The sequence below is a fragment of the Canis lupus genome, chromosome 24 (assembly GCF_048164855.1).
Source record: "Canis lupus baileyi chromosome 24, mCanLup2.hap1, whole genome shotgun sequence".
NCBI lineage: Eukaryota > Metazoa > Chordata > Mammalia > Carnivora > Canidae > Canis > Canis lupus.
Genome location: NC_132861.1, coordinates 43,889,560 through 43,915,113, shown reverse-complemented (window position 1 = coordinate 43,915,113; position 25,554 = coordinate 43,889,560). Strand labels below are relative to the sequence as shown.

General features: G+C 36.3%; 1 protein-coding gene across 26 annotated transcripts in view; it reads left to right on the top strand.

Moving 5' to 3' along the window:
- Positions 1-25,554, top strand: part of TRIP12 (thyroid hormone receptor interactor 12) — a 147,556-nt gene that overhangs the window by 90,135 nt on the left and 31,867 nt on the right. For 16 of the 26 annotated variants that reach the window (XM_072796562.1, XM_072796578.1, XM_072796576.1 and 13 more), the window contains 13 exons: positions 7,775-7,923; positions 11,026-11,061; positions 11,143-11,238; positions 12,242-12,334; positions 12,536-12,697; positions 14,839-14,907; positions 14,994-15,159; positions 17,636-17,753; positions 17,871-18,030; positions 19,807-19,960; positions 21,054-21,282; positions 21,593-21,711; positions 24,248-24,455. In XM_072796562.1, the coding sequence (XP_072652663.1) occupies positions 7,775-7,923; positions 11,026-11,061; positions 11,143-11,238; positions 12,242-12,334; positions 12,536-12,697; positions 14,839-14,907; positions 14,994-15,159; positions 17,636-17,753; positions 17,871-18,030; positions 19,807-19,960; positions 21,054-21,282; positions 21,593-21,711; positions 24,248-24,455 (1,759 nt within the window). The remainder of the gene's footprint in view (positions 1-7,774; positions 7,924-11,025; positions 11,062-11,142; positions 11,239-12,241; positions 12,335-12,535; positions 12,698-14,838; positions 14,908-14,993; positions 15,160-17,635; positions 17,754-17,870; positions 18,031-19,806; positions 19,961-21,053; positions 21,283-21,592; positions 21,712-24,247; positions 24,456-25,554) is intronic. The other 10 variants (XM_072796579.1, XM_072796577.1, XM_072796566.1 and 7 more) reach the window with 3 other exon arrangements.

The following is a 25,554-nucleotide window of genomic DNA, read 5'->3' as shown; positions in this document are numbered from 1 at the left end:
AATATTCATATGGAGGGGCAGCCCCAGTGGCACAGCGGTTTAGCACCACCTGCAGCCCAGGGCGTGATCCTGGAGACCCGGGATCGAGTCCCACGTCGGGCTCCCTGCATGGAGCCTGCTTCTCTCTCTACCTCTCTCCCTCTCTCTCAGAATGAATAAATAAATATATAAATCTTGAAAAAAAAAATATTCATATGGAGGGTTGACCATTGCACATGAAATCAATATGAACCCATACAGACTAGAACCAGAGTAGAAAACGGTGTTATACCCACCATGCCTGGACCCCAGATCAGTGATGCCTACTGCATGGCCATTCTTTGTCTCTTTACCCTTAATCTGCATCCGTCCTCCCACCACTGGAAATGAATCTCAGAGATTATGTAATATTATCTATAAACATTTCATCATGTAGCTGAAAATAATGCCCGTTTAAAACACAACTCCCCCCCCCTTACCATTATCATACCTGAAAAGTACACTAGTAATTTCTTTAATAATAGCTGTACAATAGTGTCAAGTTTCCTTCTCTCAAATGTCATAAATGTACTTCTTTATAAACTGGTGGTTAGATCTTGGAGCTTTTTCGGATTCAAGTTTGATTCTTTATTCCCTTGATGAGGAAAGACTAAGCAAAAGTGGTAATGTGTTCTAATCCTAGGAAATGCATAAAGTCTAATGATCTCGTAAGCCATCAAAACTCAGTGCCTAAATGACAGGGATTATGAAATGACAGTATTTCACATCTAATGACCAGCCTTCATTTGTTAGAAATGAAAGCAGTAATTTAGTAGAAATAAATTTAAGAATATCTCCCTTCTGTTTTGTTACACAGGAAAATAACTGGTATTTCTTCGAACCATTACTTACCAGTTTGGAAAATTTAGTTGGTTTTTGTATCCTCCAAAGGGCCATTATTGTTTTTATTTTTTAAAGATTTTTAAATTTTTTTTTTATTTATTCATGATAGAGGCAGAGACACAGGCAGAGGGAGAAGCAGGCTCCATACCGGGAGCCCAATTGGGGACTCGATCTTGGGACTCCAGGATCGCGCCCTGGGCCAAAGGCAGGCGCTAAACTGCTGAGCCACCCAGGGATCCCCTCATTATTGTTTTTAAATATCACTGTCAATTGGAGACAAATCTTCAGACATTTCAGTGATTGTTGATGATTAAATTGTCATATCATTGGATGATGGCATCTTTTTGGGGTTGTCTTTTGAATCTTTCTTATAACCCCCAGTAGTTTTTTTTTTTAAAGATGTTATTTATTTATTTGAGGAAGAGAGTGAGGGAGAGACAGAGAGCACGAGCTGGAGGAGGGGCTGAGGAAGAGGGAGAAGCAGACTTCCTACCCTGGAACCAAGACTTGAGCTGAATTAGATGCTCAGCCAACTGAGCCACCCAGATGCCCATGATCCCAGTAGCTTTTGAGAACTTCCTCTCTTTCTGAGATACCAGGCTCAAACACCCCACTTTGGGATTTTTCTCAGAGAACATCCTGATTTCTTTCATACAAAATAAAATTTAGAGCCCATAGTCTAGGGTCTAGGTGTACCCATTGCTACTGGGATTATGACTATTATTTAGATTTTATTTATTTATTTGAGGAGGAGGGGAGAGCAGGAACAGAGGGAGAAAGAATCTAAAGTCTCTGAAGCCGACTCTGCATTAAGAGCAGAGCCAGGTGTGGGACTCAGTCCCACAACTGTGAGATCATGACCTGAGTTGAAACCGAGAGCCTGGATGTTTAACTGACTGAGCTACCCCTAAGGTGATCATTGTTATTAGACATTTGTAATGAACAAACTTAGAGAATACTTGTATTTTATCTTTAAGAATAAAAGTCATGAGTTCTGACTTTTAATGCCATTTCAAATTGAGGGCTGCAAGGTTTTTATTTACCTTTATCTTGTGTCTTCTTTCTCCCGTGCCAAAATTCCACTTTCCAATGATAATAACATAGTCACTTACTTGCTTTCTCTTACAATATAAAATTCCAGCTTTCAAAGTAATGCTACTGAGAGTTAAGTTTTCAACAGTTTTTGTTGATGTTTTGGGGGACTTATTTTGTGGTCATGTTTTTGTGTTTTAAAGTATTTGAGGAACACCTGGGTGGCTCAGTCAGTTAAGCATTCGCCTTCAGCTCAGGTCAGGATCCCAGGGTCCTGGGATCAAGCGCTGCCTCAGGCTCCCTGCTCAGTGGGAAGTTTGCTTCTCCCTCTTCCTTTGCCTCTTCTTTGGCTTGTGTACTCTTTCTCTCTTTCAAATAAATAAATAAAATCAAAAGGAAAAAAATAAAGTCCTTTTAAATGATTCTCTTTATTCAGGCTGCTGAGTTGGTTTGGTTCATTTGCTTGATTTGGTTTTAATTTAGAGAAATTGCTTTTACATTTTAGCTTCAATCTTATTCTTATGGGGTGTTTACATGGTTTAAAAAAGTCAAATCTGCAAATAAGATATATTTAGAGAAGTCTTCTCTTCTTTTGCTGTTCCCTTTACCCTGTGCTCCCTCCTCTCACACAAATAACCATTGTTAATTTTATGGCTTATTACTCTGTTATTTACGTAAGAGAACAAAAACAAATTCATATATATTCCACACACACTGCCTTTTTAAGAGCAGAGTAGTAAACTTTATACAGTTTAGGATGCCTTTAAATGGTATCTTGGTGTTCACTTTCTATAGCTGCTGCATAGAGACAGAGAGGAGATTCCATATTCCTTTTGTAAAGCTGCCATAGTGCTCCACTGCAGGGATGCACAGTTTATTTAGCATGTCCCTATTGGACATTCAGGTTATTTCCAGTCTTGGTTATGCTGCAGTAAAACAAAGCTTTTCATATTTTTTCTAGTTTTATCTTTAGGATAGATTGTTGTAAGTTATTCTCTTTTGGAATTGTACCATCTTGTATTTCTTCTACTCATATGTAACAGACATTATGGTATTATTTTTTTCTTTTGCTAACTTTTTGGTTCTATATCCCTGTAGACTTCTTTTAGTAGTTACTGTAGAGATCTTAATGCATGTCCGTGGTTTATTATAGCCTACTATATCAGTACTTTATAACATCCTAACCAGTGTAAGAACTGTACAACAGCTTCGCTCCTGTCATCCTTTTTGCTATTGTTTTAATTTGTTTTACTTATACACGTGTTATACACACAATAAGACCTAATTGTTGGTTTAGATCATCCATATTCCTTTGCCCACATACACATCCCATTTTCATTGCTCTTTAATTCCTTCTGCAGTTTTTCTCTTCTAATTATAGAGTTGTTTCCCCTTCAGTCTGAAGAACTTTTTTTATGTGGTGAATGAATGATAGTAATGGTTTTTTTTCTGCTTTTGAGAAGTCCTTGATTTGCCTTAATTTCGAAAAGATATTTTCTCCACAATATAAAATTCTCATTTAGCTTTTTGTAATGTCTTCTGGTTTCCATAGTTGCTGTTTAAAAGTCGTATTGGTGCCTTTTCAAGGCAATGTCTTTTTTCCCCTGGCTTCTTTTAAGATTTGCTTTTTGGGGGTGTGTGGGTGGCTCAGTTGGTTAAGTGTCCGACTCTTGATTTCGGCTCAGGTCATGATCTCAGGGTCATGAGATGGAGCCCTGCATCGGGCTCTGCTCTGCATGCATTGTGGAAACTCTTTCATAGCTTTCTCGCAAAAAATTTTGCTTTTTCAAATTATTATTTTTAATTAATTTAATATTAGGCCTAATGACTTTTTATTTTTTCATTTGCTTAGGTTTCACTGACTATTTGAGTCTGTGAGTTTGATACCTTCAATCAGTTTTGGGAAATTCTTGGCCATTATCTCATGAAGTGTTCTCTTTTCTCCTTAGCTCTTCAAATATTCTTCCTTTCCCTCTGGGAGTATCAAGGTCATACATGTTCAAACTTTGGGCTTCATCCAGATTATTTCTCTGGCTGGTTTTTTTTTTTGGGGGGGGGGCGTCTATTTTGAGAACTTTGGTCAGTTTTTCAGCTTTTACTAATTCTTTTTTCTGCTGTCATCTTCAGTCTCTTGGTAAATCCACCAATGAGGTCTTAATTTCAGATACGTTTTTCTAGTTCTGGAGAGTTACTTAATTTGTCTTTTGGATTCCAGTTTTCTGATGAAATTTTTTACATACTTACCCATTTTGTCCATCTTTGGTTATATTTGTAGTGTATTAATCATGGTTATAAAATAGTTTTCTAATTCTAATGGTGTTGGTCTGCTTCTATTTCTCTCTCTCTGTCTCTTTTTTCCTAAGATGGTTTACTTTAGAGACAGCATGCATGCAGATGGGGGTGGGGGCAGAGGGAGAGGGAGAGAAATCCTCAAGCCGACTCCTGAGTGTGGAACAGGGCAAGGGGCTTGATCTCACAATGCTGAGATCATAACCTGAGCTGATAGCAAGAGACAGACACTTAAGCAACTGAGCCACCTAGGCGCCCCTTTCTTACATTAGTCACATTTTTCATATATCTGGTTGTTGTTGTGTCATAGACATTTTGTATAAAAGAACCTGAAGAGACCCTAAATAATATTTTCTACTGTAAAGTTGTTTCCCCTTTTTTTGTATTAAAACATAAAGAGTTAGAAGCTGATCAGTTTGTTCTAGTTAGGGGTTAGCTTGTTTTGATCACAATTGCAAGTTTTGTGTGACTCATTTGACCTCTGGCTCATCCCTGTTTTTATGTTGTGATCCTCCTAGGGTTTTGATTGAGGACCTTGCAAGTCTCTGTCTACTTGGACTGTATTCATTATGCAGTTTGAAAATGTCACAGATGTCTTGGGTTAGAACCCACTTGCTGTGTGTGTTTGAGGCGGGCCTCCTCCCTCTGTAGGGACTTTGTCTTCTGAGTACCACAAAACTGTGTAAGGTTTTGTTCTGTTTTATCAAAACTTATGATTCAGTGCCAGCCTTTTTCACAGCTCCAGAACTGGGCCAATGTCTGGTGGGACCAATTCAATCAGAAAAATCAGCTTCCTATGACTCTCTAAAGTGCTGTGGTTTTTCTCTCCTATTCATATCAGCAGTTGGCAAACTCCTGCCCAAGGGCCAGTTGGTTCATTTTATAGAGCCTGTGAACTAAAAATGATTTTTATATTTCTTAAAAGGCTGAAAAAAAATTTTGAGATGTGAAAGTTAAATGAAATCAAATTGTAGTGTTTACAAATAAAGTTTTATTGGAATACAGCCATGCCTGTTTATGTATTTACTGTCTTCTGCTTTTGTAGTAGGTTTAAATAGTCACAACAGAGACCCTATGGCTTGCAAAGCCCAAAATATTTACTCTCTGGTTCTTTATAGAAAATGTTTGCCTATCAACCCTTGATCTGTGATAGTGGTTCTCAAAGTGTGGTCTGTGGCTTCTCTGGGGTTCCTGAAACCCTAACTTTGAATCCATTGGTCAAAACTATAGTGGTAAATGCTAAGGTTTTTCATTTTCTACATTGTTGATGTTTGAACTTTGTTGATGTTGCAAAAGCTGTGGTGGGTAAAACTGTTGTTACTTTTTTGAAAGAATCAAAGCAGTGGTTCCAAACTGTAGTAGTAGTCATTGTATTCTTTCTTCAGTGCTAAATAAATGCTCCTAGTAAAAATAATTTCATTTTTACATAAGGATGCCCTTGATAAACAAAGTTACTAACTTTATTGTCTTTACCAGTAAGTATGTCTTTTTAATAGTCCTTGTGAAAAAGCGGGGTCAGTGTTTTCCAAGTTCTTCATCTCAAATAATGTTGCTGTAGATTGGGAGTAGATCCAGAGGTGGTCATACTGCTGTTTTTCTTTAATAAAGCCTGACATTTAAACGACTTGCAACAACAATAAAATTACAGCGCTTTTCATCTCTGAGGGTTTTTTGTTTTTTTTTTTTTTTAAGGTTATTTGTCAGAGTGAGATTGAGAGTGCACAATCAGGGGGAGAAGCAGGTTCCCTCCTGAGCAAAGAGCCCTCTGTGGGGCTAGGTCTCAGGACCTTGGGGTCATGACCTGAGCCAAAGGCACATGCTTAATCAAATGAACCACCTAGGCATCCCAGAAATTTTTTGTTTTAAAAAATATAGTGATTTTTCACAAAAATTTTATTTATATTAATATGTGGTGAATTAATCAAGTATTTAAAGTTTTTCTCTTAGTCCCAGACACATTTATAAATATAAGTAAATAGAAACCCTATAGGCAAAGGTGCTTTTGGGGCTCCTTAGTAGTCTTTAAGAGTACAAAGTGGTTTTAGAACCAAAAGTAATCAGAGTGTAAATTATGGCTTTAGCTTTTTATTGTCATTTTCAGTTTGGTTTAAGATCTCTTTAGGAACATCTCAAAGGTTCAGTGGTGATGATGATTTTGATCATGCTGACATGATCTGTGTCCTAAAATTGCCAGCCTCAGTGTTTATAAATATCCAGTTGCATTTGTCAGTTTTTCCTTTCTTAGGTGGTTGTACTAATAGAATATATGAACTATTTCATTCTTTAAAAGCAAATATAGAAGCAACTGAGGATTGTTTGTGTTCAGTTTACTTTCCCTTTCTTTTTGCCTTTCACATTTCAACACAAGAATGATAAGCCTGCTTTAAGTGGAACTGCTATTAGTTTGAAAAATTTTAAAGATGGTAACCATCTGAACTTGATTTTCTTGAAGTATATTTTTGGATTGACTCTTGGTTATGATAAAGGTAGGTAGGTGGTAGTAGTCAGGCAATTCATTAGCCACAGTCTTAAATAACAGAAAAAATAAATCTTGTAAGAATCACTATGTGTCTCTTTGGAAAGCTGTGCCATCCAGGAAGATGACTCTTACTTAATTGAAAAAAAAAAAAAAAAAAAAACCTTTGGTTTTCATATGAATTCCACATTCATTGGCAGTTCCTAAATGTGTGGCATTTCTAAGGTGTTTCAGTAGTTAAGGACATGGGAGTGGAAAAATCCCATACACAGCCTAAAAAGGTGTAGGAAGAAAAAGGACTTGAAAGTAGCATCAGCTGTAATTTGGTAAGCATTAATTGAGTTGATCATGGCTTCAAGTAGGAAGGTGTTCATGAAAATTTGAAACACGTTTATGGCCTTAATTTGGAGTGTTTTATCCAGATCACTGACAGCAGTCTTCCCTGTTGGAGTTGAATCTTAATGTTTTTTAGTTGTTCGGGCAACAAATTTGAGCCTTAAAAAAGTGGAAGTGCTGTCTCATATTCTGAGAGCAGCATCTGCACAGGGAATGAGAGATTGTGAAAAGGCCAGTCTTTTGCTGTTTTTAGAAATACTTCATCTTCTCCTTTCTTTTTTGTTAGGTACATTGCTGTATTGGTTTTTATTTTTCTTGCCCTTCCACTGTTAGGATTCCATTTATTCTGAGCAGGTCTTCAAGGGTATGTGGATTTCCTTTGAAGACTGGGCCTCACTGTTGAACAGGTTATATTACTGCAGCAAAGTTTTGCTCAGTCATAATAAAAGTAACTCTGTCAAAGGTAATAATTCCTATTAGTCTTACGGATATTTTTTTTTCTTTTAGCTTATATGAGCCAATCAGCTTGTCTCATTTTAAAAGAAAAAAGACAAAAATCTGTATATACTGTGAGACCCTTTAAGGGAGGATAAATCCAACCAATTTTATTTGGTCTTGAATTATCAGCAGCCTGTCTTAACCCTGGTATAGACCTAGCCTTTCACTGAGATTGAAACACAAGCAGCCAGCTAGCATGTAGAGTCACACCTTAAACTGAGTAATAATTTCCTTAAGTGTTTAAAAGTAACGTTTCTTTCTCTGCCTCCCCCACCCCCAAAGGCTCTAAGGCCCAGCAGCTTCTGCAAGGACTACAAGCAAGTGATGAAAGCCAGCAACTCCAGGCAGTTATTGAAATGTGTCAGTTATTGGTTATGGGAAATGAGGAGACGCTGGGAGGGTTTCCGGTCAAGAGTGTCGTTCCAGCTTTGGTAAGAGAGTTTCCACCTCATTTTACCTCAGTTCTCTGAATGTTGCTGAAAGCATGATTACTATTTATACGGTTAAAACTGAGATAAGTAGAACGTGGCTTTGTGCTTTTACTTCATGCTTGTCAATCTTGCTAATAATGAATTCAGTCTTGTCAATGATTGCTAATAATGAATTCATAAACTTTCTTAACTACTGCCTCTTGATATTTAAAGTGATGTGTTTTAAACTTAAAAGTTTTTGCCCCATCAGGTAATACCTAACTTACTATGCCAAAATTTACATGCCTTCTCTTTTAAACTGGTGATAAATGGGCAATAATCAGCTCTCACTTGTAGATTGGCTTTGTGGGCTACAAAGGTTTTGTGTTTGGTAATTGTGTGCAATGGCAGAGCATTCAAGCCAGAATACCACATGAATCCTTCCAGCTTAGGTTTTATGTTAAGCAAAAATAAAGAAACAACAACAAAAGACCCTTTTAGTGATTTTTCAAAACAGTTGTGAGTTGATGTTTAGAATTTATTAACATCCTGATTGCTTGCTTAAGCTTTTTAATGGGAAAACAACGGGAGGAGAAATTGCCACTCTTAAATGTAGGCCCCTGAGCACAATAAGTCTTAAATAGCAGCTTGGTAGTTTTCTTAGTTCAAGAAATTGGCTATAATTGAAAATTAAGATTTAAGTCTGAATGAAATTCCAACGAAAGATTAGAATAAACATCATGAATATACTCACTGCATATTTTACCTTGGAAATTTAAAACAAATATCACATTAAGTCTTTGTATTAAATAAAGTTGACAAAAATATGTTTGATACATCATATTGTTTTATTTGATCCCATTATCAAATTGTGGAGACAGTTGACCGAAGCTCGTTGAAACACAAGGTGGCACAGTCTTTATTTTGTCTGTTCCTACTGGATGGCTCAGCTGTGGCTGGGGATGAGAAAGGATGTGTCAGATTTTCCACTTTTTGCCATGCCAGAAATATTACCAGTTCCACTCTAATAAGGACTGGCATGTTGCTTTCCAAACTTTTCATGAAAGTGGTATTTGTTGTTGTATTTTTACATTTTGCCTATGTTAATATTCACACCCTACTCCTTACCCACGTAACTGGTTTTGTATTGTGAATTAAACCATCTAGTGTTGTTGTTCTTGTGTTATTGTTTATTAAACAATAACAAAGAACTTGGTTTGTACTATCTAAAATGCAGTTTTTATTAGTTGAGTAAAGATGCTATTAAATCTAAGCACAAATGTTTACACATAATCTAATTTGTTTAATTTGCTGGCTGTTGATTAGATTTAAGTACCTAATAGACCTGCATAAGGCAGCTCCTGGCATTAATACTGACTGTTGTTAATGAATTGGCCAGATTTATCTTTTATCAGAATTGAATATTATGACTATATACCCATCCATCAGCATTCACTTGGGTGAGCAGTCTTTTTTGTTGATAAGGAATCTTTTTTTTTAAATAATAAATTTATTTTTTATTGGTGTTCAATTTGCCAACATACAGAATAACACCCAGTGCTCATCCCGTCAAGTGCCCCCCCTCTCAGTGCCCGTCACCCATTCTCCCCCACCCCCCGCCCTCCTCCCCTTCCACCACCCCTAGTTCATTTCCCAGAGTTAGGAGTCTTTATGTTCTGTCTCCCTTTCTGATATTTCCCACACATTTCTTCTCCCTTCCCTTCTATTCCCTTTCACTATTATTTATATTCCCCAAATGAATGAGAACATATAATGTTTGTCCTTCTCCGATTGACTTATTTCACTCAGCATAATACCCTCCAGTTCCATCCACGTTGAAGCAAATGGTGGGTATTTGTCATTTCTAATGGCTGAGTAATATTCCATCGTATACATAAACCACATCTTCTTTATCCACTCATCATTCGATGGGCACTGAGGCTCCTCGATAAGGAATCTTATTATAGCAGTTCTTCCCAAACATGGTCTTAGAAGGTTCATTTTGTCTTAAGAATTGGAGAACTTTTTACTTTTCCTGTTAACATGACAACCCCTTTCAGTCTACAGTAGTTATTTCAAATGATAGGTTGTAGGTGATTTGAGTTCCATTGAACCTCAAATGACAGAGCATGTGCGCGCGTGTGTGTATGTGTTAACAACAACAAAAAATGATCAGGACTTCTAGTATGTAGATATACTTTACCCAGCATAATTCAGAGCTTGAAGGCACTCCCTTTAAATGAGTAATGAATGAATAATTCAAATGAATATTTGAATATATGCCTTTTGTTATTAGATGCATTTATTTGAAGGGTACATTATAGCTTAAATTCAGTGCATTTAAAATTTTCCATTGAACTAGAAGATAGTGAATGATTGCTTCTCCAAATAGGAAATTTCTTGAGTAGCTTTGGCTGCTTCAGGAGAGTGGAGTACATATATACCTGTAGCAGTTTTGCATTTCTGCCTTTGAAAAACATGGCTGAAATCTGCTTAAGGTCTTGTCCACAAGAGAAACTAAAATAAATCAGATATTTAGACTCACTCATGCATTTATAGAATAATGTTAATTTGGGTTTCAATTAGTGCATAATTAGTTTCTGAAGTGATCAGTATTGTGCTTTAGACCTTTATAGCTGAGTTAAATGGTGTTTAGCTCATTGTAGAGAAGCTTATTCACAGGAGTTGAAACAATGGTACTTGAATCTGTACTGACAGTTGTTAACAAATGCCAATGTATGGCTGGTCTGTTTGTTTTAGGTACGAAGTATTATCGATGCCTGTTAACAGGCATGTGATAGGGGGCTTGGAAGTACCAGAACAATTGGTATAAGCAACAGGAAGGTTCATTTTCTGACCTGGATGATGAGAGGTGATGATTATCTAGCAAAGTTCCCAAGTCAGAGCTATAGTCTGTGCATCATGCCATACTTAATATTATCATTTCTTGTGTATGTATGCTAGGTTTTATCTTGATTTTATTTTCATATGAGTAAGGTTCTGATTAATACTTGCCATTTCACTTGATGTAGAGGAAGAAACCATTCCTCCAAGACTTTTTGCTTAGAATGGAGATCACTTCTAATAGTTCGTAATCATCTTTTTTTTTTCCTTTTTAAACAGATAACATTACTGCAGATGGAGCATAATTTCGATATTGTAAGTATATCGTGTATTTTTTTAAATGCCCCAAATTTAAAGTGGGTTCTTACTGAGTAAAAGTGCTATCTTGTTTTTTAGATGAACCATGCTTGTCGAGCCTTAACATATATGATGGAAGCACTTCCTCGGTCATCTGCTGTTGTAGTAGATGCAATTCCTGTCTTTTTAGAAAAGGTAATTCTGCTTTTGCTCAGCTTGTTTGAAAAATGGGCATAGGGGAATCAAGTTGAGGACTCTTTGACTTCTGAAATCTAAAGTAGTACATTGAATTGTAAGGCCAACTTAAAAGACTTTTAAAGATCTGTTATCTAGTCAAATTATGGTTTTTAAGCCAAGATTCCAGAAAAATAATTTTGTCATTTCAGTTTTATAATTTTTAACAACATTTAACCACATGAATATAAAATCAGAGAAGAACTTAAAGCACTTGATTAAAATAATTTCATTTCTAGAAAGTATCCCAGTGAGGTTGATAGCAGTTTATACCCATTTTACAGCTGAGAAGGCTGAGACAAAGTACTTTGCTTAAGGTCATAACGTGAGTCAGTGGAGAAAGGAAATTTTTTCATATGGTCTATGGTAGGTCGTGTTTTTGGTGTGTTTTTAAAGGCCATTTTTCTTAAATGCATAATAAAACTTGCATTATCCAATAACTTTGGAATATAGTATAAAGTATAAAACAACCCATTTATTTTTTTATTTTTTTATTTTTTTAATTTTTATTTATTTATGATAGTCACACACACAGAGAGAGAGAGGCAGAGACACAGGCAGAGGGAGAAGCAGGCTCCATGCACCGGGAGCCCGATGTGGGATTTGATCCCCGGTCTCCAGGATCGCGCCCTGGGCCAAAGGCGCCAAACCACTGCGCCACCCAGGGATCCCAAAACAACCCATTTATTACAAAGATTGAAAGTTACCTAATTGGATTTGTTCATTCTCTATATAACACCTATTTTCTGTGTCTTAAAACCGAGCAAAGTAGTTGGAACGAAACTATATTGACCATTACAGCTTAAGCTCATAAATCACTAGTTTCCTATGGTGGGTTTCATGTTTGAGGCAATGTATAGATGGATGGAAATTAGAGAAAATACTGTGTTTATTCATGTAGAAGATAAGCGCCTGGAAAAGCACTTGAATGATGGCCTTAAGTTACCTATTTTTATGTTCCCAGCTGCAAGTTATTCAGTGTATTGATGTCGCAGAGCAGGCCCTGACTGCCTTGGAGATGTTATCACGCAGACACAGTAAAGCCATTCTACAGGCGGTAAGTGTGGCTACCTAAGGGCTATATTTCATTTCAAGTTGGATTTTAGATCCACATTTGTGCTAGCTCCTAGATTGCAATCTCTGTAAGGTATACATGGTGTTTCCAAAGTGATGTGCTCGATTTTGTAGTACTTTTTTTTTTTTTTTTTAATTGTTGTTAGAGGGTATTTCTTCACTTTAACAGTTTCCTATATTTTAGGGTGGTTTGGCAGACTGCTTGCTGTATCTAGAATTCTTCAGCATAAATGCCCAAAGAAATGCACTAGCAATTGCAGCCAATTGCTGCCAGAGTATCACGCCAGATGAATTTCATTTTGTGGCAGATTCCCTCCCGTTGCTTACCCAAAGGCTAACCCATCAGGTAAAACATGAACCTATTAAATATGCCATCAAAGATTTTTACTGTGGTTTCTAAAATTCCAGTTTCATCTAGGGCTTTAAATCTTCCAAATGGATATATAAATTGGAAATACTCTGATCCATGTTTTTTTTCCTCTGTCTTTTCTAGTCATATATCATATTAGGTTATTTTATATACTTTGATGGATTTACCCAATGAAAGCATTTCATATGTTTGATTATCTTCATCTATTTTGACTTTAAGGGGTCGAGTTTGCTATTTCTGCAAACATTGAGTGTTTACTATGTGATAACGATCAGAGTTTTCTTTCGGAGAGATCATCTCTCCTAAAGGGCATTGGGTTCTGCAGGAAAGACTAGGAAGATATGGGTCAAGATCCAAGGTGAGATGACACTATGCAGAATGTGGCTGGCTGAGGGTGAAAAGCAGGAGCAGTTATTTAGGAGATAGAATTGGCAGACTTGGTGATTTCAAAGAACAAGAAGCAGGGCTCCCAGATGCTGGTGTGGAGGACAATGAGTTAAGCCTCATTGTAGTAGAGAAGTTGAATTTTCTTTTATGTTTTAAAATATTATTGCTAAAAAGATTTTTAGAAATCGGACTCTTAACAATTTTACTTATTTTGAGAGAAAGAGAGAGAGCTTGAGCGTGAGCAGTGGGAAGGGCAGAGGCCGAGAGAGAATCTCAAGCAGACTCCATGGTGAGCAGGAGCCCTGACACAGTGCCTTATCTCCTGACTCTTAGATCATGACCTGAGCTTAGATCAAGAGTTGGGTGTTTAACCAATTGAGCCACCCAGGCACCTCTAGAAATCAGACTTTAAGTAACCGTTTTCAAAGTGTGTTTAAAATCTTTGGAAAATTTGGTTCTGAATATGTTAAGTAGGGAATTTACGTAAGAGAGAGAAAGACTGAGTCACTCTAAAATGTTTGGCTTCTAAGATGATCAAGATATAAGTCTTGCCATTCATTGTTTGTTTATCGAATATTAAAAAATTGGTAAACTGAGGGTCCCCAAGGTGACATAGTGGGTCAAACACCTGCCTTTGGCTCAGGTCTTGGGGTCCTGCATCGGGCTCCTTGCTCAGCAGAGACTCTGCTTCTCCCTTTCCCTCTGCTCCCCAACTCTCCATCCATCTTTCTTTTTCTTTTCTTTTCTTTTCTTTTCTTTTCTTTTCTTTTCTTTTCTTTTCTTTTCTTTTCTTTTCTTTTCTTTTCTTTTCTTTTCTTTTCTTTTCTTTTCTTTTCTTTCTTTTCTTTTCTTCTTTTCTTTCTCCCTCCCTCTCTCTCTCTCTCAACTAAGTAAATAAAATTAAAAAAAAATTAGTAAGCTGAGATAACCTGTGCTTATTGGGGCTAGAAATACATTCTTTAGTTAGCTGTGATTTCAGTATCTTATTTTGGGAAAAAAAATCAGAATCAGAAATTAAATAGGTGGGCATGTTATTTGTAGCACTCTTTCTAGACTTAAGTGCTGATACTGAAGGTATACAAGTTTTATGATACCAGAATTATTCAAATTTTTATCAAGCCAGTCTGGTTTTTGTATCTGAAACTCATCAATTAGGAAAAAAAAGAACACTATCAAAACACTTGTTAAGCCGTTAAATTGTTCTTTCCATTCTTATAAGAGTATTTCATATTTTTTCTTGACAAGGCTACTGTAATAGTATTTCTAAATTGTTTGTATAGTGAATACAGCAAATCGGCACCTAGTTTCTCACATAATCAGTAAACCTCTGGTTCACACACGTATACTGAACTATTTCCAACTTTTTTGGGTATGCCTGTTTTAAACATTTCTACGGGGAATGCTTTTTTAGAGTGATGTTTATGTTTATTATAATTTGTGGTTAGGTATTGAAATTACAGAAGTATAAAAGTTGTTCCTTTTCTGTATATTTGTTCTTATTTATTGGGGTCTTGAAAGAGGAGAGAAGTTCTCTCTGTATGATTCTCTTTTCTTTGAATTCATGATCTTTCTCATTGTACCTTGCTTAAAGTCATTGGGTTTTCAAGGCTCACGTCTAATTGAGCCAGCCTTGAGCAGTTTAGGTTTAGTAAGAAAATAAGGTAGTGATGTAAGACAGTGTTAAATTTTATATTAATAAACTTTATTTCTTCTATTAAAAAAAAAAACAGGACAAAAAGTCAGTTGAAAGCACTTGCCTTTGTTTTGCACGTCTAGTGGACAACTTCCAACATGAGGAGGTAAGCATTTAATCTTTTGTATATTATGAGATTGTTCAGTTGTTGAATCACAATGTAATAGTATCTTTTTTCTTCTGTTTTCGAAGAATTTACTCCAGCAGGTTGCCTCCAAAGATCTGCTTACGAATGTTCAACAACTCTTGGTAGTGACTCCACCCATTTTAAGTTCTGGGATGTTTATAATGGTGGTTCGCATGTTTTCTCTGATGTGTTCCAACTGTCCAACTTTAGCTGTTCAACTTATGAAGCAAAGTAAGTGCTACCTTATTATCCTACTGCAGGCAAGATAAGCGAGTATTTAAAAATATTTATTAATAGATTCAACATAAAGTAGAAGAGCTTGCTAATAGCATAGACACTGGGTAGTAAAGGCAGAAAACTGTTCGTGTATAATATTGTATTGGGACACCATAGTAGTGCTTCCTATGTACAATTCATAAACTATGTAGTATATTAAAATTTTATTCTTGGTGGTTCCAGGGCTAAAAATGCAAGATTATTGCCTTCTGTATAATAGCAATTATGTAGTGATGCTTCACTAAGAGAATTCTGAGGTTTATGTTACCAGTAGTTGCCTGTCTCTGCTTCTGGGAAGTCTTTTCTGCCCCTTTTAGAGTTTTTGCAGCAGTTGATCTGATCCCACAGTGCTTTCCTTCCTCAGAAATTTGGAACTTATTCCTCAGAGAAGGAATTTCTGCACAGAAGAATCTCTCTCTTTGCTGCTTTAGTATTTTCTCAGCCCATCTCAGCCTTATCCATCAATATGGTTTTATTGCACTGCTATATTGCAATTGCATTTCTCTTGTATATCTTAGGTTTTGCAAGTTAACGTCAGAAGACAGCTTTGGAAAACCCCTGTAAGGATTATTGCTAGTGGAGTATGGATCACATTTGTATTGAATGCATATAATTATGGGTTAAATTCACATTTATGATTCTAATCTCTGAGGATATCACCATGGGGGCATCAGTGATGGTATTCATTGACCCAAAAAAAAAAAAATCCTCTGGTATCACTGCCTCAGATAAAGTATTTCATTTAATATCATATCCTTTATTGTATATCTACTCACATTTCTTGTAAATTAGCATATTTTCCCTGAATTTTGAAGGAAAGTAATGCTGTTGAGATGTTTTACTGAAAAGATTCCTCTTAAAGCACTGAATCATTCCCAGACTTGGTATTGCGGAAAAATTGCACAGGTTGTGTCATGAACAAAGTGAGAAGTTGGAGAAAGGTTTAACTTTGTCTTGAGTAGTCACATTTCATGTTGCTTATATTAAGTCCCTAGGAGAGCCCTTTGAATTTTGCCAAACCCACCATTCCCTGATATTTGAGTACAGATTCTTTTCTTTTCTTTTTTTTTTTTTTTTTTAATTTTTATTTATTTATGATAGTCACAGAGAGAGAGAGAGAGGCAGAGACACAGGCAGAGGGAGAAGCAGGCTCCATGCACTGGGAGCCCGACGTGGGATTGGATCCCGGGTCTCCAGGATCACGCCCTGGGCCAAAGGCAGGCGCTAAACCGCTGCGCCACCCAGGGATCCCCAGATTATTTCTTGTTATTGTGTGGCACAGCATTTCCCTAAAACAGTTTGGGAAATTGTTCACTGTCTTTTTTTTTCTTTTTTGCTTTACCATTTTGAATTTTTTTTTTCCATTTGATGACTGTTTCACCTCATGCATACTCCATGAAAGTTGCCATACATTTATCACTTGGAGGCCACTAGACTTATATTTTCTTTGTTCAGCAGTAACAAAGGGAACATGTTGTCACCCTCTGATCTCTTTTAAAAAAGATCTGAAAGTTCTTATAATGTAACATTGCCACGTATTCACATTTCTCAGGAAAGTTGGCAAAACGGCACTTTTTTAAGAAATTTAAAACATTTTAAATCACTCTCAGTGAAATTTATGTGGGGCAGCAATTTAATTATCCATACTTCTTCCCAGATCAACAGTGAATATTCTCCTTGATAATACAATTTATTGATTACTGTCAAAACATTTCAATGAAATACTTATATTTTGCCTACGTATGGTATTAGCAGAAACTTGGCCACCACAAAGTCCCAGCTCTGTTTGTACTTTGAGTGACTAAACTTGTGGATAATGGGAGTTTCTTCATGTCACAGTATTCTTGCTTCAGACTGGTTTCCATGCAAATCCCTCTATAAACTAGTGTCTCCTGGGATTAGAAATGTAGAGTAGAGGATATATTCATGATCTTTGTACTAAGTTGGTTTGCTTGTCTTTAAGGTATTATTTCCTGACCACAGTATGGTAATGTTCAGATACTTATGATTTCTGTGTTTTATTATGTTGGCCATCCATTTTCAGTATATTTGGATTGAAGACAAATATACAAATATAGTTGAAACAGGGATTAAAATGTACATTGAATGCACTACTATACAAAGCATTGTGTACCTCAAATGCAAATAAAACCGAAAACAAAAAAAAATTCCTGAGGTCTCTGGGGTGGATTTGCGTTTAAATGTCCCCCTAGGACTCTGAATGAATTTTTAGAAAAAAATGGTTAAATTTTTCATAAATTTCTTTTTAGGATTTTTTTTTTTAATAGCTCATTTGGGTTGTTAATTTCTGCAGTATATTGCTTTATAAGAAAATAAGATTTTTTACTTTTCATTCACATATATTTGACTCTAAGAAAGTAGGTAATATGACTAGTTTCATGGTTTTTGGTTTCCATTGTTGGTTTTACAGACATTGCAGAAACACTTCACTTTCTCCTGTGTGGTGCCTCTAATGGAAGTTGTCAGGAACAGATTGATCTTGTTCCACGAAGTCCACAAGAACTGTATGAACTGACATCTCTGATTTGGTAAAGATTGGGCTAATAATAACGGTGGCGTACAGGCGGGTATTTTACTTTAGAGATCTGTCACTTACTAATAGTTCAGGAAGCTACTTAATGAAATAATTGCACCTTTGTTTTCAGCGAACTTATGCCATGTTTACCAAAAGAAGGCATTTTTGCAGTTGATACCATGCTGAAGAAGGGAAATGCGCAGAACACAGACGGTGCGATTTGGCAGTGGCGTGATGACCGTGGCCTTTGGCATCCCTATAACAGGATTGACAGCCGGATCATTGAGGTAGTAGTTTCATCGTACCGTTTAAATCTGTCTATTTTGGTGGAGAGCGGGTGTAGGGATGGAGTTGGGAGGGTGGTTATGTGTACTTAAATGTGCTCAGTTTTGAATTAACTCAAGATTCTCTCATTTTGTCTCCTGAGAACAAGGTCCTCATTTCTGTTCAGGTCAGAAAACATGATGTTCTAGTCCTGCTTCTGCTGCTAACTACCTGATTGACTTGGAGCAAGTAATTTAAGTTCTTTGTTCCATAGTTTCCTGATTTCTGAAAGGAAACGTTGGAGGAGTTAGGCTATATGTTTCCAAAGTCCCTTCTATCTCCCACCCATAAAATGCCTCCCATAAGCAAAGATTTACATATAAATAGATGTTTTCCAGCACACTTTTAAGAACAAAAACATGGAAATTAACTTTAGTGTCTAGGTTAAATGATTAAGTTTTGATACACACTAGCCTCATGTAATCCAGATGTTAATGGGGATACATTTTAATGACATAAAGTGAGACAGGATAAATGAACACAAGATTCAGAATTATGTGACTCTTTTGGGCACTCGGCAAAATAAGAAAAAGAGGAATAATATAAGGGAAAGAGGTGCACCAAAATATTTAGGGTTTTTCTGTGAGTTCTATGTGATTTTATTATTTTTGTTAGCTTCCTTATTAAATATGCATTGAAATATTTCAGAAATTTTTCAGGTCAGGAAAATTGCCTTGTATTAAGTGCTTGTCACTGTGTTATTTGGAATACTATGCATCATTTACTAATATTTTCAATGTAGGAGATACTTTTAAGTCTTACTATATTTTCTAATTTCAACCTGAGATATTTGGATTTTTTTTTTTTTTTTAGAGCATAACACTTGATGAGACATTCTTTAAAGATGAATTTTTGAAAACAACTTTGAAACCATTGACTTCTGTTATAAAATCAGAAGTTCTTAGGAAAGTATCCACGTCCCGAGCCAGCTTTTAGGAGGAAGTGAGGTGTGCCAGGTCTAATATGTGTTGTCCACCTTAGTGCGTAAGCTGCCTTACGTGGTCTCTAACGCTAAGCTGCCTTCTTTTTAGCATTTTCTTATTAATTTATTTTCCCTGTTAGCTTATTTTCTTACACTTGAAGGAGTCCTGTCTTATATTTAAACTAGGAATTCCATAGATTGGCCTGTTAAAGGAATGTCACTTCTTTGGCTATATCAGGCAAATAGTGTTAATCATAGTGTGTCATTTTCTTTATGTTCTATACACGCATGCACCCCCTAGGGTGATTTGGTTGCGTCCCTTTCAATCTTAAAGCCTCATTTAAATGGAAAGCCTTTTCACCTAAGGATAATTCATTTTCTTTAAAGACTATTTTGTGGGCTACTAAGAAACCATAACGTAAATAATATTTTAACCTACAAATTAGATACTAAGATTTTTATGGATAACAATTTTTTTCTTCTATCAGCAATGCCTTAAAAGTCTTTTTAATACAAATGGTGTCTTCTTCATGTCAGTGATTCTACATGTCTAGATCTTTCATCAGGAATTTATCTGTATTTATGTCTCCGGGGACCTTATAGGGCCTGTGGTGTATGTTTGTGTTTAACTAAAAATGATTTATTGAATGAACGAGCTTTATCACGTCCACAGTATTACATTTTCCATACTCTTTACTTCACCATCTGAAACCTGATGAAATAAATATGTAAGTTAGCATTTGTGGAGGGTCCCCATTGTGTCTTAAGTTAATAAATTTCTCCATGTTTATATTCAAGGTTTCTCTCTCTTTGCTCTCAGGCAGCCCATCAGGTCGGTGAGGATGAGATAAGCTTGTCCACTCTGGGACGAGTTTATACTATTGATTTTAATTCTATGCAGCAAATCAATGAGGACACGGGAACAGCACGTGCCATTCAGAGAAAACCTAACCCCTTAGCCAATACTAACACTAGTAAGTAGCTTTTGAGTTAATAAATAATACTGTATTGTCATGTGAGTAATATTTGCAATAATAAGTAATTGTTTCATTGAGTGTCTTTATTAAACTTAAGGCCATTGTATAGTAGTAATTAATTTGTTGCTGTTTCTATCATGTTTTAATTGATGAATGAGCCAGTGTTGCTTAAATGGTACCCACCACATTTTTCTATGTGATTTGCAGCATTGCAGACCACAGCCAGAATTAGCCCCATGTAGTTTTTTTATCTGATCCTATTATTCCTCTTGTACCTTTAGGTCTACCCACACTTAATCAAATTAGTTCTTTGCAATCTTTTATGTTATACTTTCAAAATTCTCTTCTTCACTAGCGAAGAATAGATTTTCTTTAGATTTCTGACATTTATCTCTGTCCTTGGGGATAGAGTCTGTTGCTTTCACAGCTCTGGTTTAGAGGGCAGGGGTCAGCAAACTGTCCCTAAAAGCAGTCAGATAGTAAATATTTTAAGTTTTATGGGTTGTATAGTGTCTGTACTACACCTCAATTGAACCTCCAAACAACCATAGAAAATTTATAAATAAATATATGTGGTTATGTTCCAATACGATTTTATTTACAAAAATAGGAACTGGGCCAGACGGGGCCTTTGGACCATACTTTGTCGACCCTTGGTCGAGTGTGTACTTTTCATCAGTTTCCTTTCCCCTGTACCTTATTCCCTCTTAAAAAAAAAAGTGACAGGTCACCTTGTTTTTCAAGAGTTTCTAATCATATACCCATTGTCCATCTCTCAAACTCTGTTTTTTTTCTTATCAGTGCTTTAGCTGGCTAATACTGAAATAGCCTCAGTATTTTGTTGAACATACATTAGTAAAGTAAGAGGCACAGCTGATGCCATTTTCTTTCCAACTGGCTAAATTTTGTCTTAATGCTGCATTTGGCATTTTTGTAGACCCTGTTGATCACATTAGATAAGTTAATTTGTCATGTAATCAGATTTTTTCATAACATTTCAAATAATTACAGTAGCTTGAATGGTTTATGTTGTTTACTTGTGTCTCTGAAGTCTGTAACTTTAGAATTGTACATTTTTATTTTATAACAGGTGGATATTCAGAGTTAAAGAAGGATGATGCTCGAGCACAGCTTATGAAAGAGGATCCGGAACTGGCTAAGTCTTTTATTAAGACATTATTTGGTGTTCTTTATGAAGTGTATAGTTCCTCAGCAGGACCTGCGGTCAGACATAAGTGCCTTAGAGCAATTCTTAGGATAATTTATTTTGCGGATGCTGAACTTCTGAAGGATGTCCTGAAAAATCATGCTGTTTCAAGGTGTGTTCATGAAACGAGGAAAAACATTTTAGAAAATCAAGTCTCTGCAAGTAATTTCCAAAATCCTTAAAGTAATAATATACAAAAAATTGCATAAAGCAGTTTATTTGTAATGTCTTGAGGCCTTTTTTGTCTCTTTATATTCATACACACCTTTGAGATAGACAAATAAATGCAAAAGTGTTGTTTATGAAAAATTTTGGTTGTTTTCACAATTAAAATATTTTGCTCTCAAATTTAAAGTAGTATGGCCAAAAATAATTCTCAACTTGAGACAGATGTTTTATATATGAATGCTTTCTTTTTTTAGTCACATTGCTTCCATGCTGTCAAGCCAAGACCTGAAGATAGTAGTTGGAGCACTTCAGATGGCAGAAATCTTAATGCAGAAGTTACCTGATATTTTTAGTGTTTACTTCAGAAGAGAAGGTAATATCATTCATGATAATTAATTGTTAATCTTTTAGTCTAACTAGTATTTCAATATCCATGTAACTTTAATTTAGAACAAATATTAAACGTTTACCTTTTTTATAAGAAATTTTAATGTTTGGGGCAGCCCGGGTAGCTCAGCGGTTTAGCGCCGCCTTCAGCCCAGGGTGTGGTCCTGGAGACCTGGGATGGAGTCCCACGTGGGGCTGCCTGCATGGAGCCTGATTTTACCTCTGCCTGTGTCTCTGCCTCTCTGTGTGTGTGTGTGTGGTGAATAAATAAAATCTTTTAAGTTTTTTTTTCATGCTTATAGCTCATATACCATATAAAGTGTCTTTCGTAAAATCTGTTAATATAAGTTGAGATTGACAGCCAGGTGATCAGCACTTAGGTACATTTCAAGGATTTGAGTGTTTATGGGCCAGAAGCAATTTGACTTTTCTTTTCATATAGATAATGTGACACCTGCCCATAAAGCTAGCTTGAAAAAGTCAAGAGTTCACTTTCTCTCCCAATGAATCCCTTTCATAGATCAGAACACTTGTAAGAGGGATTTTTATTTAATTTGTTGGGTGCATAATGGAATATTTTATGGCTTGAGATAATCTTTAATGTGCAGTTGGTCTAGTCCTCTCATTTGAGGAATTTCAACATAGGTATCAGCTTAGAAGATATAGTACTTTTCTATTTTCTTTTTGAAGATCTCAAAGATGAATCTGTATTGCTCATTTGGGTGTTTTACCTTTTGAAACATACCAAGATATTAAAGGAATTCTTTCTCATCAGCGAATCTCTTTATGGCTCTTTTGGTCTTTGAGGATACCTTGATCTTGTGTAAGAACACAAGCAATAATGGTATTTTACCTTACAGTAGTTTCATCTTCCATCTTATCAACAATCCTAATTCTTTCTGCATATGATCTATTTTATCTTCTTTCATCACCTTATGCTGGATCTGGATCTGTTCACATCTCTAGAGTGCTATAGTCATGATAGTGGTAGAGTATTAAATCAAATGGAACGAGGTTTTCACTATTTTCTTAATAGCTCTGTTTAAACAATGATAATTAAAAAAAATCCCCCCAAAAAATAAAAAAAAAAAAAATTAAAAAACAATCCCAACACTACTTATTTATATGAAACAGAAGGCAAATTCTATTAATATGGGTAACAAATGGGGTGCATTTTTGAATAGATGCTTTTTGTGATCGCATAAACATTTGGTATGTGTTCTTTTTAGCCTTGGATTATCTTGTAATTTGCATTCTGTGTTTTGGTTTTGGTGTTTTGTTTTAGCTGTTGTTTGCCTTTATTTGTTCTACCTTTCTGATCTGTTTCACTTTCTGATTAGGAAGTGTATTCAGAATATGTGATTTTTTTTTTTCCTCATTACATTTATAGTATCACTGTGCCGTCAGATTTAATTTTCCACCCTCCCTCCACCCCCAAATTTATTATAGTATATATACATTATTAAGGTTATAGAAGAGTCTTGATTAGTTTTACTGCTTTGCATCTGGCTGGGTGTACTGCTCTTTGAGGTTCCTCTTAAATGTCATTTATTCCTGAGGACTTTGTCTTCCTTCTAGAATCTGTTACAATCTGGTAGCTGTGTGCTCCATCAGCACTGTGTTTTCTCTCTAAGGACCAGTTTAGTCTTTATTTGTAATTTCTTGTAAAAAAATTTCTTTTTCTCCTCAGTAGCTGCCCCGAGTCCATTTTTCTCGTCCATGGTCATATTCTTAGTACCTAGCACACAGTCTGGCACGTGATTGCTACAGATATTATTTGTAGGATGAATGCCTTAAGTTTGAGTTCATTCAGACATCTTGTGTTTTTTTTTGTTACTTTGTTTTAAAAAATTCTGATTCTGAATTCTGAAAGCTCTGGACTGTTTACCCAGAAAAAAATGTGAATGTGTGAACATGTACATTCAGACACACACCTCTGCACACAGTTGATAGTTCTTGGCACCCGCTTCCCCACCATGTCCATTCTCCTGTGATTCTTGTCCAAATATGAACCCCTGCCTCATAAGTTACCATATAGTTCTCTTTATACAACATCCAAGGATGTGAAAATCCTCATACTTGGATTTTGGTGTTTTCTTTTTTGGCAATAGTGTTAACTGTGATCTTTTCTCACGGTAGCATTTGAAGTTAACTAATAATTGTAGTAGGTTTTTATCTCCTGGCTATCAAGCCGTAGGTGCTCTACTCTGTTTTGGTAGTTCATTGTTTTTATAATGGTATTTGAATTTCCAGTAGGACTTTGTATGACCCGTTAAATTTCCTGTTATCAGGAAATTTGAATATTAGAAGACATTCAATATAAACTCTCTTTAATGCTGATTTTGCCTACTACTTTCCAGGATGGAGTCAAGTCGAAAACTCTGGCACCTAAGTCATCATGTCCCATCCATCTGCCAGATACTTTTTATTCATTCCCTATAAATCAGTGTTAGCATTTAGAGATAGTAGAATTGTGGGGAGGTGGTCCTGGTTAAAACTGACTTATATCTGTTACTGTACAGGTGTAATGCATCAAGTAAAACACTTAGCAGAATCAGAGTCTTTGTTGACAAGTCCACCAAAGGCATGTACGAATGGGTCAGGATCCCTGGGATCCACGACGTCAGTCAGCAGTGGAACAGCCACGGCCGCCACCAATGCTGCAGCTGACCTGGGGTCCCCCAGCTTGCAGCACAGCAGAGATGACTCTTTAGATCTGAGCCCTCAAGGGTAAGTCAGAGTTTTGTGCTCTTCACCATTACCTGTGTCCTGGTACCTGAGATTCACACAGGGAATAAAATGGTAAAATGTTAAGAGAGGACACTGCATTTACCCATCAGTATTTTGTTTGATGTTTAATGGGAATGGGAAGAGACCATCCATTTATTGTAAAGCCACTGTATTTAGTTGTGTCTAGGAACCCCAAGGGATACGATGTGTTTCCAGGGAACTCTGGCTCAGTGAAGTTTCTGAGAGAACTAATGGAGTAGTTAATGATGAGCACAGTGTCACACTTATTTCATGGATATAGAACTTGAACCCTCGTTTCTAATTCTGTAGTCTTGTGATTATTTACTGTTGCATACGTACCAGTTTTAAGACATCCAGATAGTAACATAGTGAAAAAATATTAAAAACTAGAATTTGGGGGAATATACAGGAAAAAACCTGATTTCCGTTTTGTTTTTCAATTGGCAAATGGGAACTTTGCTCTTAATAAGAGTAAGTAGGAGTTCTTAAATAAGCCTGCTTCCACCTCTGTTATCTGTTTTACTCTCTTTCTTGTACTGTGCTTCTGAGAACATTACCAAACCCTCATTTAGTCTTCATTTTGTTGTGTTGAAACAAACTACACTCTAAAATTGTATTTGTTTCTTTGACATTAGAAACTTCCTATTACTGTATGACTGGTGCATGATCAGATTCAGTTCTGAAAATCAAAGTGTAGTTAGTGTAATGCTCCTTTTTATTTCTTTTAAGCTATGACATAGATTTTGGTAGCACATATCATACTTAGTAAGTGTCTTCCAAACATTTAATCCTGTAAACTATAAGGTAGCATTGTCTTAAGAAACTAGCTGGCTTAGGATCTCTGCTCTTTTTGGTGCCACCTGGTGGCAGTTGTCTACTCTAGCTTAAATATGAATTTTGGCAGTTCTGGGACTTGGGCTACAGACTTGGTCTTTTGACACAGTGGCTGTTATTTCAGGAAGCTGCTTAGTTTGGGTGGTACCTATGGGATTGGGCCTGGAGAATATACTGGGGAACCTCCACCTTCTCTCTTCTCAAGATGGGTTTGTCTGCCAGTTTTCCCTCACAGCCTTGCCTG